Consider the following 15,214-nt stretch of genomic DNA (forward strand, 5'->3'; position numbering starts at 1 on the left):
ATTAGTTTTTAAGAATTTGTTTAGATGCATGGATACATAGTATGGAATAATCCATTTTGTACTTAAATGGATTGGCTAGAATGTATGACTATCTCAATTCTCAAGGCCTTTAATAGTGTACTCCTATTTAAGCTAATGATAATTCATATAAAATCAAATACTATAAAATACTCTTAAAATAAGAATAATTAACTACTACATAAGTAATAAAATTGAGTTTTTATTTCAGACAAAAATGTCATTTTTTGTCTTTTTCTTCATTCTCTAATTTCCCACACTTTTGCTCCTTTTTTCTCTCTTCCTAGCTATATAGACACTCCTTCCTCTCTCTCCTCTGTATCTTCTCTCTTTATCTCATATTCTCTTCTCTGATAGCCATTTTTTTTTATCACTTTAAAAAAGAACTCAAACTAATTAATACTGATTCATACTACTATTATTGTCAACTTCTTTTGTTGGAAGGATGAGCGATGCTACATATAATATTATGTACATAAATCGAAAGATCATATTTATTCCTATGTAAGTGAATGAGTAATTTGAATCAAGACGTATGTATCGAGAATTGACTATACACGTCGGCAACATACTCGTCTTCACATAAACAAACCATATACGTTAATACATAAGACTAGTCGTCGTCGGAGTATAAGATGAGGAAAAAATAAAACAGAAGGTCGAAGGGGTAGTTGATTAGCAAGACAAAGCAAGTGCAATAATATGCAAGAATACGAGTAATCATATGGTATGGGTATATAAGCATTTTATGATAAGGAAATTTGGTCCCACATCATTTCTGTCCTCTGGCCTCATGTCGTTAGGATTGGCTGCACGAGTACATTGCGCAATTGAGTACGTGTGTGAGTGCGTATGTGTGTGTGAGAGAGAGAGAAATCGATTATTGGGAGATAGTGGTGGTTTAGAGGGAGCTTTTCTTTAAGATTTGAAGGTCGAGTGTCACGTTTATGGATGGACTCCCCTGCCCCTCTTCTCTTCTCTTCTCTTTCTATTGTTTTAGGTGGTTGGTAATTAAGGGCCCACACCAACCCATGATACCAAAAGTTTCCATGCATTTTAAGGCTACCACTTTGATATAAATCATCATCTCTTCCAAACCTTTTCAGACACACCACCCCTTTCCCCTTTATATCTCCATCTTTTCACACACACCGGTCTATTTCTCAGCTTATTGCCTTGCTCTCTAAAGTTAATGTCTCACGACATGAACCTGTCGGTGAATGGAAACTCCCAGGTCCCCCCGGGCTTCCGCTTCCACCCCACCGAGGAGGAGCTCCTCCACTACTACCTCCGCAAGAAAGTCGCCGCCGAGAAAATCGACCTTGACGTCATCTGCGACGTCGACCTCAACAAACTCGAACCATGGGACATCCAAGGTAACATAAACATATATTGTTTGTTTATTTGCTAGGGTAGATAACTCATCTGTCTTAATTAGAGTTATTTGTCCTAAAATGTGTGTTCTTATCATGTTCTGCAGAGAAGTGCAAGATAGGATCGACACCACAGAACGATTGGTACTTCTTCAGCCACAAGGACAAGAAGTACCCGACAGGGACACGGACCAACCGCGCCACAGCCGCTGGATTCTGGAAGGCGACCGGGCGTGACAAGGTCATCCACAGCAACTTCCGCCGGATTGGAATGCGGAAGACGCTTGTTTTCTACCGCGGGAGAGCCCCCCACGGCCAGAAATCCGACTGGATCATGCACGAGTATCGCCTCGACGACAACACACCCCTCGACTCCACCAATGTATTCACATTAACTCTTTCTTATCTCATTCACCAAACATTCCGCCATTAACGGCCATGATATCGAACATGTATTATTCATCATTACTACCACCAACTATCATAATTAACATGAATCAATGGATCAGGCCTTCAATCTAGCCGGCGACACGGGGCCGGAGGAAGGCTGGGTGGTGTGCCGCGTGTTCAAGAAGAAAAACTACCACAAGGCGGTAGAGAGCCCTCTCGCATCATCACCCTCAATCCTCCCACGAAACGACGGCGTTTTGGATCAACTAATCATGTACATGGGAAGATCCAGCTCCTGCAAGCAGGAAACCGATCACTCTACAATGCACTTTCCCGGTCAGCCCTCCGCAGCCTTCCTGCACCTCCCGGAGCTCCTCGAGAGCCCAAACATCAACGACGATTGCAGCTTCAAGCCTCCTCCAAATGAGATGGCCAGCGATTGGGCGACCCTGGACCGGTTGGTGGCGTCGCAGCTCAACGGCGGACAGCCTCCCAAACAGTTCCCTAGCGACGACTTCTCCTTCTCCTTGGATCACGATGAACAGGTTCAGCAATTGATGAACATGAATAATTCAGATAGGGGTAATGAGACGGATCTGTGGACGTTCGCTAGGTCGTCGTCGTTGTCGTCTTCCTCGTCGGACCCACTGTGCCACCTGTCAGTATGATAATACTGAAAAATTAGGGTTTGGGTGGTAATGATACTGAATTGAAAAACGTATACGTGTTTGTTTGCTTTGTTTATGTGTAAGTTATACACTTATAGGGGGAATGGATCAGTATGAGATACTTACATTACATATATATAAGTGTAGTACTACTATATATGTATATTTGTATTGTAGTACTCTAATAGTAATAATTGTGATGAGCCATCATTGTCTAGCAAGATACGAGAATACATGAAAGGAAATAAGAAAAAGAGATCAGTTGATTGATCTGGGAAAACTGCTTTAACTTCTAGGTGATATTTTACCTACTACTACTATATTCCTATTTATTTTCTTGCCACATTTTGATTTCATGGGTTCTACATTACACATGGCCACCAAGACTTTCTTTCGGTTTCAGAAAGTTTTATCATTTCTAGTTTTATTTTTGTCTACTCGTTTAATCATTGATCTCTCTAGCTAACCAATAATGGATGTATCATTATTTTCTTTTCCCTTTCGAATTTGTCTCTCGATGATCGGTTTGTTTGTTCATTTTCAGAGAATATGTGCAGGTGAATTTGAATTAGTTTACTAAGAATTTAGGGAACTATATCTATTTGATCATTGGATAATAAAACATACTCTCTCCATTGACGTAGAGTAATTAATAACAATTCTCATATTTATAATGCACTAAGTGTACCTCAATTTTTAAGACATTACCTCCCATTCTACTTTATAGAGAGATATTTGGCAATAATACGTTTTACTAACATATCCACCAACAAATTTTAAACACATGTGATAGTCAAAGTATACGCTTAATAATGATGGGGATGGTGTATAATTAGGAAAAAGTTTGTTGGGACTTGAGAGATATATTAAACATTTACGATTATATATGAATACTACTATTCAAAATGTACAAAACACTGCGTACATATATGTGGGAATAAAAGAAAAGTGGGATACAATTGGAGTTCAAAATTCTCTAAATAAACAAATCCCAAGTAGACGTTCAAAGTTGCATTTCGAAGTGGAAAGAAGCAACTCTCTTTTAATACAAATAAAATTTGATCACTATGTATAGTGAGGCCATATTGTTTGTATATATGCGGTGTGGATGTGTGACATGTGTCAACACATTCTTCCGCTTATTGTTGCCATGCAAAACTAGTACTACTAGAATAAATTGTGACATATATAGTGATGAGTTAAATTCGATTATAAAATTATTTCAGTTTAGACTTGCCCGTTAAAGGCATAAACATCTTTCTCATACCATACACAATCAATCCTACACTTTTGATTTAATTAGATTCCAAATTAGACGTGGAGTCGCAATCTTAGACGGTATAATTGACTAGCTTATTCCAATGCCTTTAAATTTGATGTTCTTCTGCATAATTATTCAAATGTCTTTAATATCATAGCTTTCTCGGTTGAATACATCTTTATATCATATCGTGTCTTATCCTTATATTTAAGGGGTTTATTTTATTCCTAATAAGATTTAATTATTTACTGTAGTATTCAATTAATCTCATAAAGATTGATCATTAGGGTTGATCAATTTAATAGAATGGTATATTAACTTTTTTATTTCACAAATAATAAATACTCGGTTTGTCTCATAAAAATAACGACATTTTCTATTTTGGGATGTCCCATAAAATTATCCCCTTTCTATTTTTAGTAACTTCCTTCTCTCTAATATGTTGGGGCTCATTATCCACTAACAATACTATAATAATTTTTTCTATTGATTTCTTATTTTATCAATTGTGCATTAATTCTCGTGTCATCCTAAATGTTCATATTTTTATGAAACAGAGGGAGTATATCTTAATTACTAGTATGTAAATTATATATTAGGATGAATTTTATTTTATGGTAAGTAGCAGTATTAAAATAATCAATTTGATGCTGAGACACCTAGGGACGTCAGTGCAGTCGGCAACCCGTGGACTAGTCCGAATAGCCCGCCCAATTTATAAGGTTAGGGTTGAAAAATTATAGATCGATAAAATCACAATCCGATTAGCCCGCTCCCGATTAACCCGCAACCCGTTAGGGCTAGATCCCAAAACCCGATAAAATTTCTATTGTTCTATTTATTTGACTCGTAATTCGTCACTTCATTGATTATTTTTATAATATAGATAACTACAAAAATAACTTACAATTTTATATTAAATATGTAAATTATATATTAATAAAATTAATATAAGCAATAGATAAATAAATTAGAAACTTCAAATCCACCAAAAAATATATAAATTTCTAAAACATTCTTTAAATTTTCTCGAAATATGTTTATACTTCATTTTGCACAAATCTCAAATACTATTAATATTTGTTCATAATTATGTTCGAGTTTAAGCATATATCTCAAATTATCAAATTTATCACAATTAAATGTTTTACATTTTATAAATATAACTAATTTTCATCATTATTTATTGGATTGATCGCATGATAATTTTATCGGTAGCAACCCAATTAACCCGTGGACTAGCCCGAAACCCAAGCTTTTAGGATTAGGGTTGAACTTTTAAAACCCGAAAAAAATTACAGCCCGATTAACCGCACTCGATTGACCCAAAATCCAATTGAATTGGCCCGAAACCCACTTAGACTAATCTGATTGACATCTCTAATGACACCAATACTAGTACTAGTAAAACACTAAATCTCATCCGGACCATTATCCATCATCATCATCATTATCATCATCCTAGTTGTGTAGTACCACTTTTTTTAAGACCTCTTTTAAGTCCAATATATTCTGTTGTATTTTAGTTTAATTTTGTAGTTAATTTATTAAGGTTGATTATATCCAACTAGGGTATATATTTATCCTTTAATTTCAATTCTTTGTTAACGAATAACTTTTATATTATTATTATTATTATTATTATTATTATTATTATTATTATTATTATTATTATTATTATTATTATTATTTCGGCAACTGCTTGATAAATGACGCCATCTTTCATTTAATTGGAGATTTCTTCAATTGTGCAGGCCATGATCAATTAATAAGAAATGTAAAGTTCGCGTCTTTAAAATAATAATGAAAGTTCAGAATATAATTAAAAAAAGTTTCAAACTATGTCGACACTTCAATTATCTCTTTAACGTCGTACATCATTCCTTGTTTAAATATTTTTTTCGGACACCAAAACAACGTGACTTAATCCATTAACTGTTCACATTAACTTAAGTTTAAATATTTAAATTATTTTTTATTGATCTACATGTTAATGCTTGATTTTCAGGTTACAAGTGATTATGAGTACTCTCTCTGTTCCTACTAAAGTGAAACATTTTTTAGCACAGAATATAAGAAAACAGTGTTATATTAGTTGTGGAACGAATAAAACAAGATAGATGATGAAAAATAGAGAGAAAAAAAAGTAAGAGAGATAATGCCTATTAGAAATGGTTCATTTACCTCTTAAAAAGTCTTATAAGAGGGAGGGTTATCCATATTTACATAGATGAGCTAGGATCATTACTAAGTCGATGTGAGACAAGATTTAAGAGTTTTAACATGCACCCTCACGTGTGGGCCGAAATGACACATTGGACTTCCATCACGTGGGTAGGCAAGAAAAGAGATAAAGAGATAAAATCCATTATCGACTTGGGCGTGCTCTGATACCATATTAGAATTGAGTCACTCACCCCTAAAAAAGGTCTTATAAGGTGGAGTATTATCCACACTTACATAGATGAGCTAGGATCATTAACAAGTCGACATGAGACAAGATTTAAGAATTTTAACAAAAAAGAAATGACTCGATTAGCTTAGACATTCAAAAAAGAATATGATTCACTTAATAAGAGATAGAGGGAGTATAATTTTCGCGATATGTAAATAAATATACATTAATATACCAAGAATACTTTCTGGCAGCAAAATTTAGTCTCAAAAAAATTTCTTATAGGCTGTTATTTGATACTTGTGGAATAAAATTTTAAATCCAATTTGTTAATGTGCAAATTTATATATGAACTTACAATTATATAGTTCAAATATTATTGATATATATCCTTATATTTATGACATCAACATACGATTATATAATCTAGTTCTGGGTTGAACAGTACGGTGTAGTAGACATAGTGCTAGTGTGCTACTATTCATGACCTCAACTCTTATTTGTGACGATTTCATCTTACGAAGAGTCCAAATCTTGAAAACAAAACTATATAATTTTGTCCCATCCAATCGTCGTTTTCAAAACACCATAAATAACACCTTACCACATTTATTATGCTCTATTAATATTAGAATAAATGTTGAAAAATAAAGCCAAGATGGGAGAGGAGAATAAATATGCGGTTTAACCAAAGGGCCTACCTTGAAAAAAATAAATCGACCAGCAACGTTGTGTTATCATAGCTCAAGATGAAGTTGTGGGCCAATAATCAACACTTTAATTTTATTTATTTCCAAGTGATGCGAATCATAAGTAGGTAGACTAATACAGTATATATCTATTCAGCACAAATTCCTCATGCTACATAACTTTGATATAGAATATTCAATTGTTGTGTATGATGTCTCACTTTCTTTCACCCTATTGATAGCAATCTTTTAACGCCAAACCATTGAATAAAAACAAACTTCGTTATCGCCTTACTATATAGATGCACCTAAATGTTGAAATCGGAATTTTCATCACATACCTTGAGTGGAAGAAAATATTATACTAAATATAGCATAGTTCTAAAATTTTAAATATATTACTTATTATGGATATGTATCACGTTTGTGCATACTTCTATGATAGATATTTTAAAATATACTAATTCAATACGACACACTTGTTTTGTCTCCTTTCATATATGTACAAAGTACATTAAATTTGAAATATGTCAGATTTCACTTTGGATTCCTCTGTATGTTGTTGGATTTGGGATCAGTCAGTTTTTAGTGAATCAACACAGATTACAAGTTTAAGATTTTACAGTCTTAATTTTGGGGATTTTTTTTATTTTATTTTGTAAGACGCTATATTTCATCAGCTAGGTTGCGGATGCACCATAATCAACTGCCTTAAAAAATTCCTTTTTTGAGATAACACATGAATGTAACGAGACAATACTATAAATTTGGCAATTTTTTAGTAAGATTCTGGAATGTTTCACAATTTTGAAAACAACCTGAAAAAAACTAAACAATTTTTTCTATTTATAAAAAAATGATATTGAACAATATATTACAAGTAAGCGACCATAAACTTTCACCATGGGATAATTGAGAATAAATTCAAATTTTATAATTTTTTTTACCGAGTTTCACTATTAGCACGGATCAAATTTTAACTAAACTTCACAATAAACAAGCTACTAGTACTAGACAAAATCAAAATAAATTGAAAAGATTGGGGACATTTAAAGTTTAAACCGAAATTCTCTAACAAAGGAGGTGTTTCCAGAAAAAGGAAAAAAAACGTTGTCTCTCTGATTAGCTATAGAAATTTGTTATTATAAAATGAAATAATCAACATATTATTAATAACCATATATGGCTGATTACACATTGTTATGGCTAAACAACATATTATTAATTCAAATATATTCTATACGCATAGACATAGTTATCATTTAACTAGTGATTTTTTCATATCTCAAAAGTATGATGTGATTTGTGATAACATTTTCTTTTCCATGTTTTGGATGCTCTCTCTTCTAAAGCTACCAAAAATTGTTGACACTAAGAACAGGTGAAAGAACTGGTATAATAGTACTGAATTACTGAATATTATCCCCCAATCAATAATGCAGTTTAGATTAGCGTAATATAAGAAGCCAATTTATTGTGACCAAATAATATTATTGATTTATCCATAGTAAGACAAACATAAGTTGCTCTGATTCTAGGGATAAATATCATTCAAGGTCATCTCATATTTAGCTTCATTCCATCAGTTGAGGCCCTCTAATACATACAAATTCTGTACCATAATATCAATGTTAGGAAACAAATTTGCATAGCAAATAAGGAAATGAGAGCTTAATCCAGCTTGTTAGTCAAATTCGGAAGCTAAATTTCCCCAGAAAACACTATGATATCACCCAAATAATAATCAAATTCAATAGCTGAACAAAGGAGTAAAAGAATCAAGCGCCAAAGAAGCCAAGTTGCAAGTCAAGAACAAATTGACACAGAAGAATCTAGGACTAAGGGTGTAAGAAGTAAGAACAATAAGAAGAGTTTGGAATATATTCATTCCATTAATGATGTCTCAAAACCATCACGAGTCTGCCCCTTCAGGGACATTGAAGCAGTGAAGGTTTTCTCTATAAGCAGACGGGTTCAGAAATCAAATCCCACATCTCCTCTACCCCCAAGTTAAATAAAAATGATCTCAAGCCCATGTTACATGACAACCGAACTAAATTGCGACAACAACATGTTTATGGTAGAGATATAGGCTGGCTAACATCCTTATTTCTTATGAAATGATCTTCTAAAATGGGACCTCCGATTTCTTCCAGTTATAAGGCATGAAATGTACTCTTGTAAAAAAAAATAGTACTTCAGATCACAAGCTGTTACACTTGAACATTTTAGTGTTAGAGCAATCACGCGTAACTATGGAATTTTTCACAATCAAGTATCAAAAGGCTCCTACAGATCTCTGTAGTTAATATCCAACCATGGATCTTAATAAAGAAGGATCCTCAGATAATTGTACTAAGGCAATAATACAAATGGCTGACGCTATCACCCTAAAGTTAATTTTAAAGCCTCATATAGGAAAAAAGAATAAATTCGGATGATAATTTTCAAGTCATGAGGCTCCAAATAAGGAACATCACATAATCGATGCAGGTAGATGTCCTAATCAGAAAAGTGCATAAGAAACTTAAAGACTGCATGATATTTCCTGTTTCATATCACTACAAGAAATTATCATTAATTCCTCTAACAGCTGTGTATGGGACATCAGCAACTCCTATTTCAAGATTAGTAAACATTGCAACCATCAAACAAGGGTAATGAAAAGGCCAGCCAGCATTACTTTTAACCTAGACATTCATGTATTTAAAATGACCAAGCAATATTTATAAGAAACTTCTGACAAAATTCTCTACCAGCTACCTACACTCAACCCAAATATATCCATGTTTACTCTATTCTTGCATGTCATGGAACCCATACATCACTGACTACTAGAAGAGTCATTGTACATTATAATTTACATGACAACAGATTAAAACTGAACAATATGTTGTACTTCCATTTGTGCAAATACTTAAATACTAAAAAATCAAGATTTTCTTTACAAATGTTTATATAATGAAGGCACCTGACCTTTAAAAGGAATAATGAGTTTCTTTTATAATCTACCAGTACTATTGATGTGGGTTTATAATTACTTTCACTCATGCGCGCGCAATCAAACAAACAAACACGAGCAAGCAAGAAAGACAATTCATCATAACATCAAGCATGAAGCTAAATATCATTAGCCAAAGTATTGATTAAAAATTACCTAAATATGATAAGTAGCAGGTCAAAGAGCTCAAGTACAGATAGGGCAATGCACCAAACCATTCTCATTACAATCACTACATTTAGCAACCACAGTCTCCCCTCCATCCTCCGCCGCTGCCACCGCCATCTTACAACTCCCGTTGCAAGAAAAACACGGCAAGAACCTCCCGCCCCCGCAGCCCTCGCAGACATACCCTTCTCTAGCTCTCTCCACCCCCTTCAGCAACTCCTCCAAGAGGCCATCCTCCACCACCCTCATCACCTCCTCCGCTCCGCCTATGTACCGCCCCTTCACAAACACTCGCGGTGGGATCATCTCCTCACGCTCTCTCCCACTCATCAACTCCCTCAACTCCTCCCTAAACCCTCTATCCATCGAAATATCCCTTTCGCATACCAAAACCCTATGCCCCTCCAGCGCCGACCGCACGGCATTGCAGTCATCGAACGTCTTCCTCACTCCCCTCAACGTCGTCGTATAGATCACCACCTTGTTCTCCCCATTCGGCGGCCTAATCGCTTCATACCGATCGATCAATTCCAAATCCACAGACGGTTTCCCCAAATCGCTAACCTCCTTGGACGAATTAGAAACCCTAACATTGGGGCAAGCATTCTCCTCGTTCCCCGAGGGATTAGCGGTCAATTTAATCGCCGGGGAGTGGGAGACGCGATCGGCGTCGAGGCCAGACATGAGGTCCCATGAATTGATGCTCTCGTATCGGAGGGAACGGGGCTCGCAGAGCGGGCTGGGAAACAGAGAGCCGAGCGTTATCCTTGGCGGCGGGGATGGCGTGGGAGCGACGGTGGTGGTGGTCTGCGGCGGCGGAGGGTCGAGTGTTAACAAGCCGTAGGTGGTGGAGGTGAGGGACACAATGTGGTTGCTGAAAGCGGCGGCGCCGCCAATTTGGGAGAACTCTTCTTCCTGGCTGAGCAGCGAGGAGGAAACACAACCCATTGTGTGTGTGAAACAGAGAGAAGTTTCAATTTTTGAAATCTGGAAGTGCGTAGGTTTTGCTTTTAGCGCTTAAAATATTGGGATTGATTTGAAAACGAAGGTAGTTGTAGTTGGGGATTTAAAGCATCCGTAATTAAACTACTCCTCCATCTTAGCATCTGGACGTTAGCGTGATTCTTACAAAAATCACTTAATTTAGTAAAATATTTTTCCTAAATATTGCCCATTGCCCATTAATATTTGTTCATTTCGAGAATGGACTTTGCCCAAAATTGAAGGTTAGTCAACTTTATTTATGAACAGGCTAGTATTGATTATGTGAAGCACCATTTAATGTTTCATTATTAACGTTACAAATCAAACTCGCTACGTTTGACTTTGGAGGATAAAATATAGCAGATCTGAATAATCGAATCTAAATAAAATTGCAAAAATTGAATTTATTAGTTGGTTCAGTCGCCAGTCGGTTTTTTTTCTTATATTGATATGTACCGATCACAATCAAAATTCAAATTATATGTACAATAATTTTATATAAATTTTAAAAATGAAATCATGATTATGGCAAAAAATAAAAAAAATACTCCCTCCGTCCCACGTTACTTGAGTCACTTTTTTTTACTCTTAACTATATTATTCTCTTTCTTACTTTACTTTATCTCCACTTTAACTATTTATTATTATTTTTATAAAACAAGTGCAAAAAAGAAGTGACTCAAGTAACATGGGACGGAGGGAGTAATGATTTCTTGGCCTTTTGAGTTCACAAGTGGGGTAATATTTGTTTTTAGGGTGAATTTGACAAAGAGTTATGCAATGGGCCGAGTTGGCAGAGTAGCCAAGCAAAGCCATGAAACCCACGAATTAATTAGTAGTACTCCACTAATTTGTGGTACTGACATTGGGCTTAGGAGCATCCTTATTGCATGATGCTCGTCATGTCATGTCATTATTTCCTTTTTCTTATCTATTCTAACTAGATCATTAGAGCATCCACAATAAGAGCGGTGGGCTGGCCGCCCCAGAGTCGCCGACGGCGCGGCGATCTATAGTGGAAGAAGCGGGCGCCTCGGCTTAGCCGGGTATGAGGCTGCGGAAAGGCCATCGGCGAGCGGGGGAGCTACGCGGCGATTTGCGCCGCGGCGGCGCCTTCTTCGAAATTTTCTTTCTTTTTTTTTTAAATTTTTCGTTTTCTAGAATGAGGAAGAGAGAAGGAGAAGAATGAGGAAGAAGATGAAAAATAGGGTTTTGAATGGGTTAATTTTGGGCTTTTTTAAATGAGGGAGAATATAAGTTAATTTGGGCCTTTTTTAAATGGGTTTTGATTACTTTGGGCAAATGAGTCTAATCAAAATGATTTGGTTTTTGGCCATTATAGTTTTATTTTTTTTTATTAAATTATATTTTTTTTCTAATTATTTTTTGGCTAATAATTTTAATATTCATTGAAAAAATAAGCAAAAAATAAAATACAGTGAAATGTGGCAAAAAAAAGGGGTTATTTGCCTATAAATACATGAACTTTCACAATTTTTTGATATTTCCCCCGAACTTTATTTTTTGAATATAAATGCATGAATTTTAGAATTTTCTAGTTTTTCCCCAAATTGAAAAATCAAAGCTGATGTGGCAAATTAAAGCTTACGTGACAGTTGTAATTTTGATTAAATAATTTAAATAACTAAAATATTTAAAAATAAAATTCCATGTCATCATCTTCTTCACCTATTTCTCTCATTTCTCTTTCTCTAAATTGTAGAACCAATGTCATCCCTGGTCCCACGACATCTCTCGCTCGAGCATTGCAGTCATCAAATGTGCCATTGCTCTTAAACTCGCACTTGTAGTCACACATCAAATTACAATCGTCCATTGTTTTGTGTTGGGATTTCATCATACATCTCTAAAAATGAAAAATTTCAAGCAAACGAAAAATTTCAAGCAAACCTCCATCTTCTAAAGTGAAAGGATAGAAACAAAAATAAATACTACTAATAAATAGAAATTTAATACTCTTCGGTTAGGACTCCATATCAATTCATAACAGCTAATCCAAAATTAGATTTGAGAAAAAACTAGAGAAGCTAATGGAAACAGATTTCAATGTAAGGAGTTTTGCTAAATTTGATTTGCCCAATCTTAACCCATTCGGTTTGCTAAAATATGGAAGAGAATTAAGAAATGGAAGAGAAATCAAAACACGAAGAGAAAGAAAAAGGGGACAGAGGTGGAGTAGGAAAAAATGAGACTCTTAATCGTGGACGAAAGGAGTATTTATTTAGTTATTCAATTGAAAATTACAACTGCCACGTAAGCTTTAATTTTCCACATCAGTTTTGATTTTTCAATTTGGGGAAAAACTAGAAAACTCTAAAGTTCATGCATTTATATTCAAAAAATAAAGTTTGGGGGAAATATCAAAAAATTGTGAAAGTTCATATATTTCCAGGCAAATAACCCCAAAAAAAGTGTCCCCTATTGCCGTGGAAACTTTTTTTTGTGGCTGTGGACAAATCAGAAGTGGCTGAGGACAAAAAAAAAAGTGGCTTGTCCGGGAAGTGTCCTCCCTACTATTGATGCTCTTAATTTGTACTATGAACACTCTCTCATCATCCAGCACATTAGAGGATCCGCAGTGGTGCTCGCTGGCACGGACGCCGTCCGTGCCAGCGAGCACACTAACATGGCGCAATTCTATTCGCCAACGGTATATCCGTTGGATTTTCCTTTTTTTTAAATCGAAAATAATACCAAAAATTAAAAAATATATATTTTTAGATTCCCAAAAAAATATAGCCGTTTATTACCGTTTTTTTGAATTTTTTTTTGAATTTTTTTTTTCGCAAAAACATCTATAAATACACACATTCATCATCTATTTTTTCATACAACACATTCATCATTCATTTCATAAAACTCATCTACATCTTCCTCACTCACTCAAACCCTCTTTAAATTCAAAAATAGATTTCACCGATATCATTGCGGAAGCGGAGCGCGAAGAACAAGAATACTATGAACAATATCGTGCCGCCTATGGAACCTATGTCGCCGCCAATACCCCCGCCCCTCCTCCTCGACCAACTAGATCAACTTGCCGCTACATCCGTCGTGATCGGGAAGGAGCCAACGAAAGGCTCGTTGCCGACTATTTTTCCGACCAGCCACGGTTTCCAAAAGATTACTTTCAACGCGTTTTTCGCATGTCAAAACGGTTGTTTATGCGTATTGTCAACACATTGTCCGCCCGTGTTGAATACTTTCAATCAGGTATAGACGCAACCGGTTGGAAAGTCTCTCGGCGTTGCAAAAGTGTACTTGTGCCATCCGACAACTTGCTACTGGGCAAACGACTGGCCTCTTCGACGATTATTTGCATGTGGGTGAGTCAACTGGAATCCTATGCCTCGAAAATTTTTGCGACGGTGTTCGTTCTGCTTTCGGTGAGGAATTCCTTCGGGCACCCACCACCGAAGATTGTCAACAGTTGCTTCATCTTCACGAAACAGTCCACGGTTTACCCGGTATGCTAGGCAGCATTGACCTGCATGCATTGGAAGTGGAAGAATTGCCCGATTGCTTGGAGGGGGCAATACTTAAGCGGCCACAAAGGCGGCGACCCAACGCTTATTCTTGAAGCGGTCGCCGACTACTGCCTATGGATTTGACATGCTGATAAGGCTAATTTCATGCATCGGTAATGTGCAAAAAATGTTATAAATTGCTGGGTCTAACACGTTTCCTAAGCCAGGTGTGTGAAGAAAATCGCTAGATCAAGGAAGTAAGGAAGGAGATGGTCTAGCGAAAGAAAAGGACGAAATGAGCAGGTCTTACAAGGAAAATTGGCGTGACGGGGGAGTCTACAGCTGAGGGCAACAAAGTCATTATCAATACCTCGCTGGACCCACTAAAGCGCCTATAAATAGAGAGGAGCATGCAGCGTAATGGATATAGTTTTTCACTCTTCTTAGCTCATACATTTTACACACACTTGGGAAACATTCTGGGGGATAATCGTAATAGGGGGGCACTTTCTAGAGATCTCAAGTTTGGTAACACCGTCCCAGTGAGGGCGAAGATACATTTATTTTAATTTCAGCTGTTTTTGCTAGTTTTCACCGTCGAACTTCACTTTTGGGAGTCGACTTTGATGTTGATTATGTTTAACTGTTTATCGCTCATGGATCTGAGTTTAGCTTTTAATTTCAAGTTACTTTTGCTTAGATCTCTCTATTGTTAGCGTAATTCTTAAATTGCTATGTCGGTCCCTGTTTATTTCGTTATTGAGGTGTTTGATGTGGAA

The 15,214-nt window shown here is 36.0% G+C and overlaps 2 protein-coding genes across 3 annotated transcripts; one reads left to right on the forward strand and one right to left on the reverse strand.

Annotated features, from left to right (window-relative positions):
* The first annotated feature begins 1,053 nt into the window (after positions 1-1,053).
* LOC125215788 (NAC domain-containing protein 12-like) lies at positions 1,054-2,763 on the forward strand. The gene is made up of 3 exons (XM_048117336.2): positions 1,054-1,394; positions 1,499-1,773; positions 1,901-2,763. Exons 1-3 carry the CDS (start codon positions 1,211-1,213, stop codon positions 2,447-2,449), a joined length of 1,008 nt encoding a protein of 335 aa, XP_047973293.1. The 5' UTR covers positions 1,054-1,210; the 3' UTR covers positions 2,450-2,763.
* A 5,673-nt stretch (positions 2,764-8,436) lies between these two features.
* Positions 8,437-11,054, reverse strand: LOC125212417 (uncharacterized protein At5g39865-like). Of its 2 annotated transcripts, none has more exons than XM_048112588.2 (2): positions 9,952-11,054; positions 8,437-8,971 (listed from the first exon to the last, which is right to left on the reverse strand). In XM_048112588.2, the coding sequence occupies exon 1, from the start codon at positions 10,909-10,911 to the stop codon at positions 9,982-9,984; it is 930 nt and encodes a 309-aa protein (XP_047968545.2). In that variant the 5' UTR covers positions 10,912-11,054; the 3' UTR covers positions 8,437-8,971; positions 9,952-9,981. The 2 variants fall into 2 exon arrangements, with proteins under 2 accessions (XP_047968545.2, XP_047968544.2); XM_048112587.2 differs by having other exon boundaries at positions 8,437-9,004.
* Between the last annotated feature and the right edge of the window lie 4,160 nt (positions 11,055-15,214).

Source organism: Salvia hispanica, chromosome 3, assembly GCF_029641045.1.
Source record: "Salvia hispanica isolate PSC_SH4W2 chromosome 3, Shi_PSC_v1, whole genome shotgun sequence".
NCBI lineage: Eukaryota > Viridiplantae > Streptophyta > Magnoliopsida > Lamiales > Lamiaceae > Salvia > Salvia hispanica.

Coding starts and splice junctions, on each gene's coding strand:
- LOC125212417 (XM_048112588.2), bottom strand. CDS start 10,911: ATGGGTTGTGTTTCCTCCTCGCTGCTCAGCCAGGAAGAAGAGTTCTCC.
- LOC125215788 (XM_048117336.2), top strand. CDS start 1,211: ATGTCTCACGACATGAACCTGTCGGTGAATGGAAACTCCCAGGTCCCC. Junction 1,395..1,498: donor CGAACCATGGGACATCCAAG/GTAACATAAACA, acceptor CATGTTCTGCAG/AGAAGTGCAAGATAGGATCG. Junction 1,774..1,900: donor CACCCCTCGACTCCACCAAT/GTATTCACATTA, acceptor TCAATGGATCAG/GCCTTCAATCTAGCCGGCGA.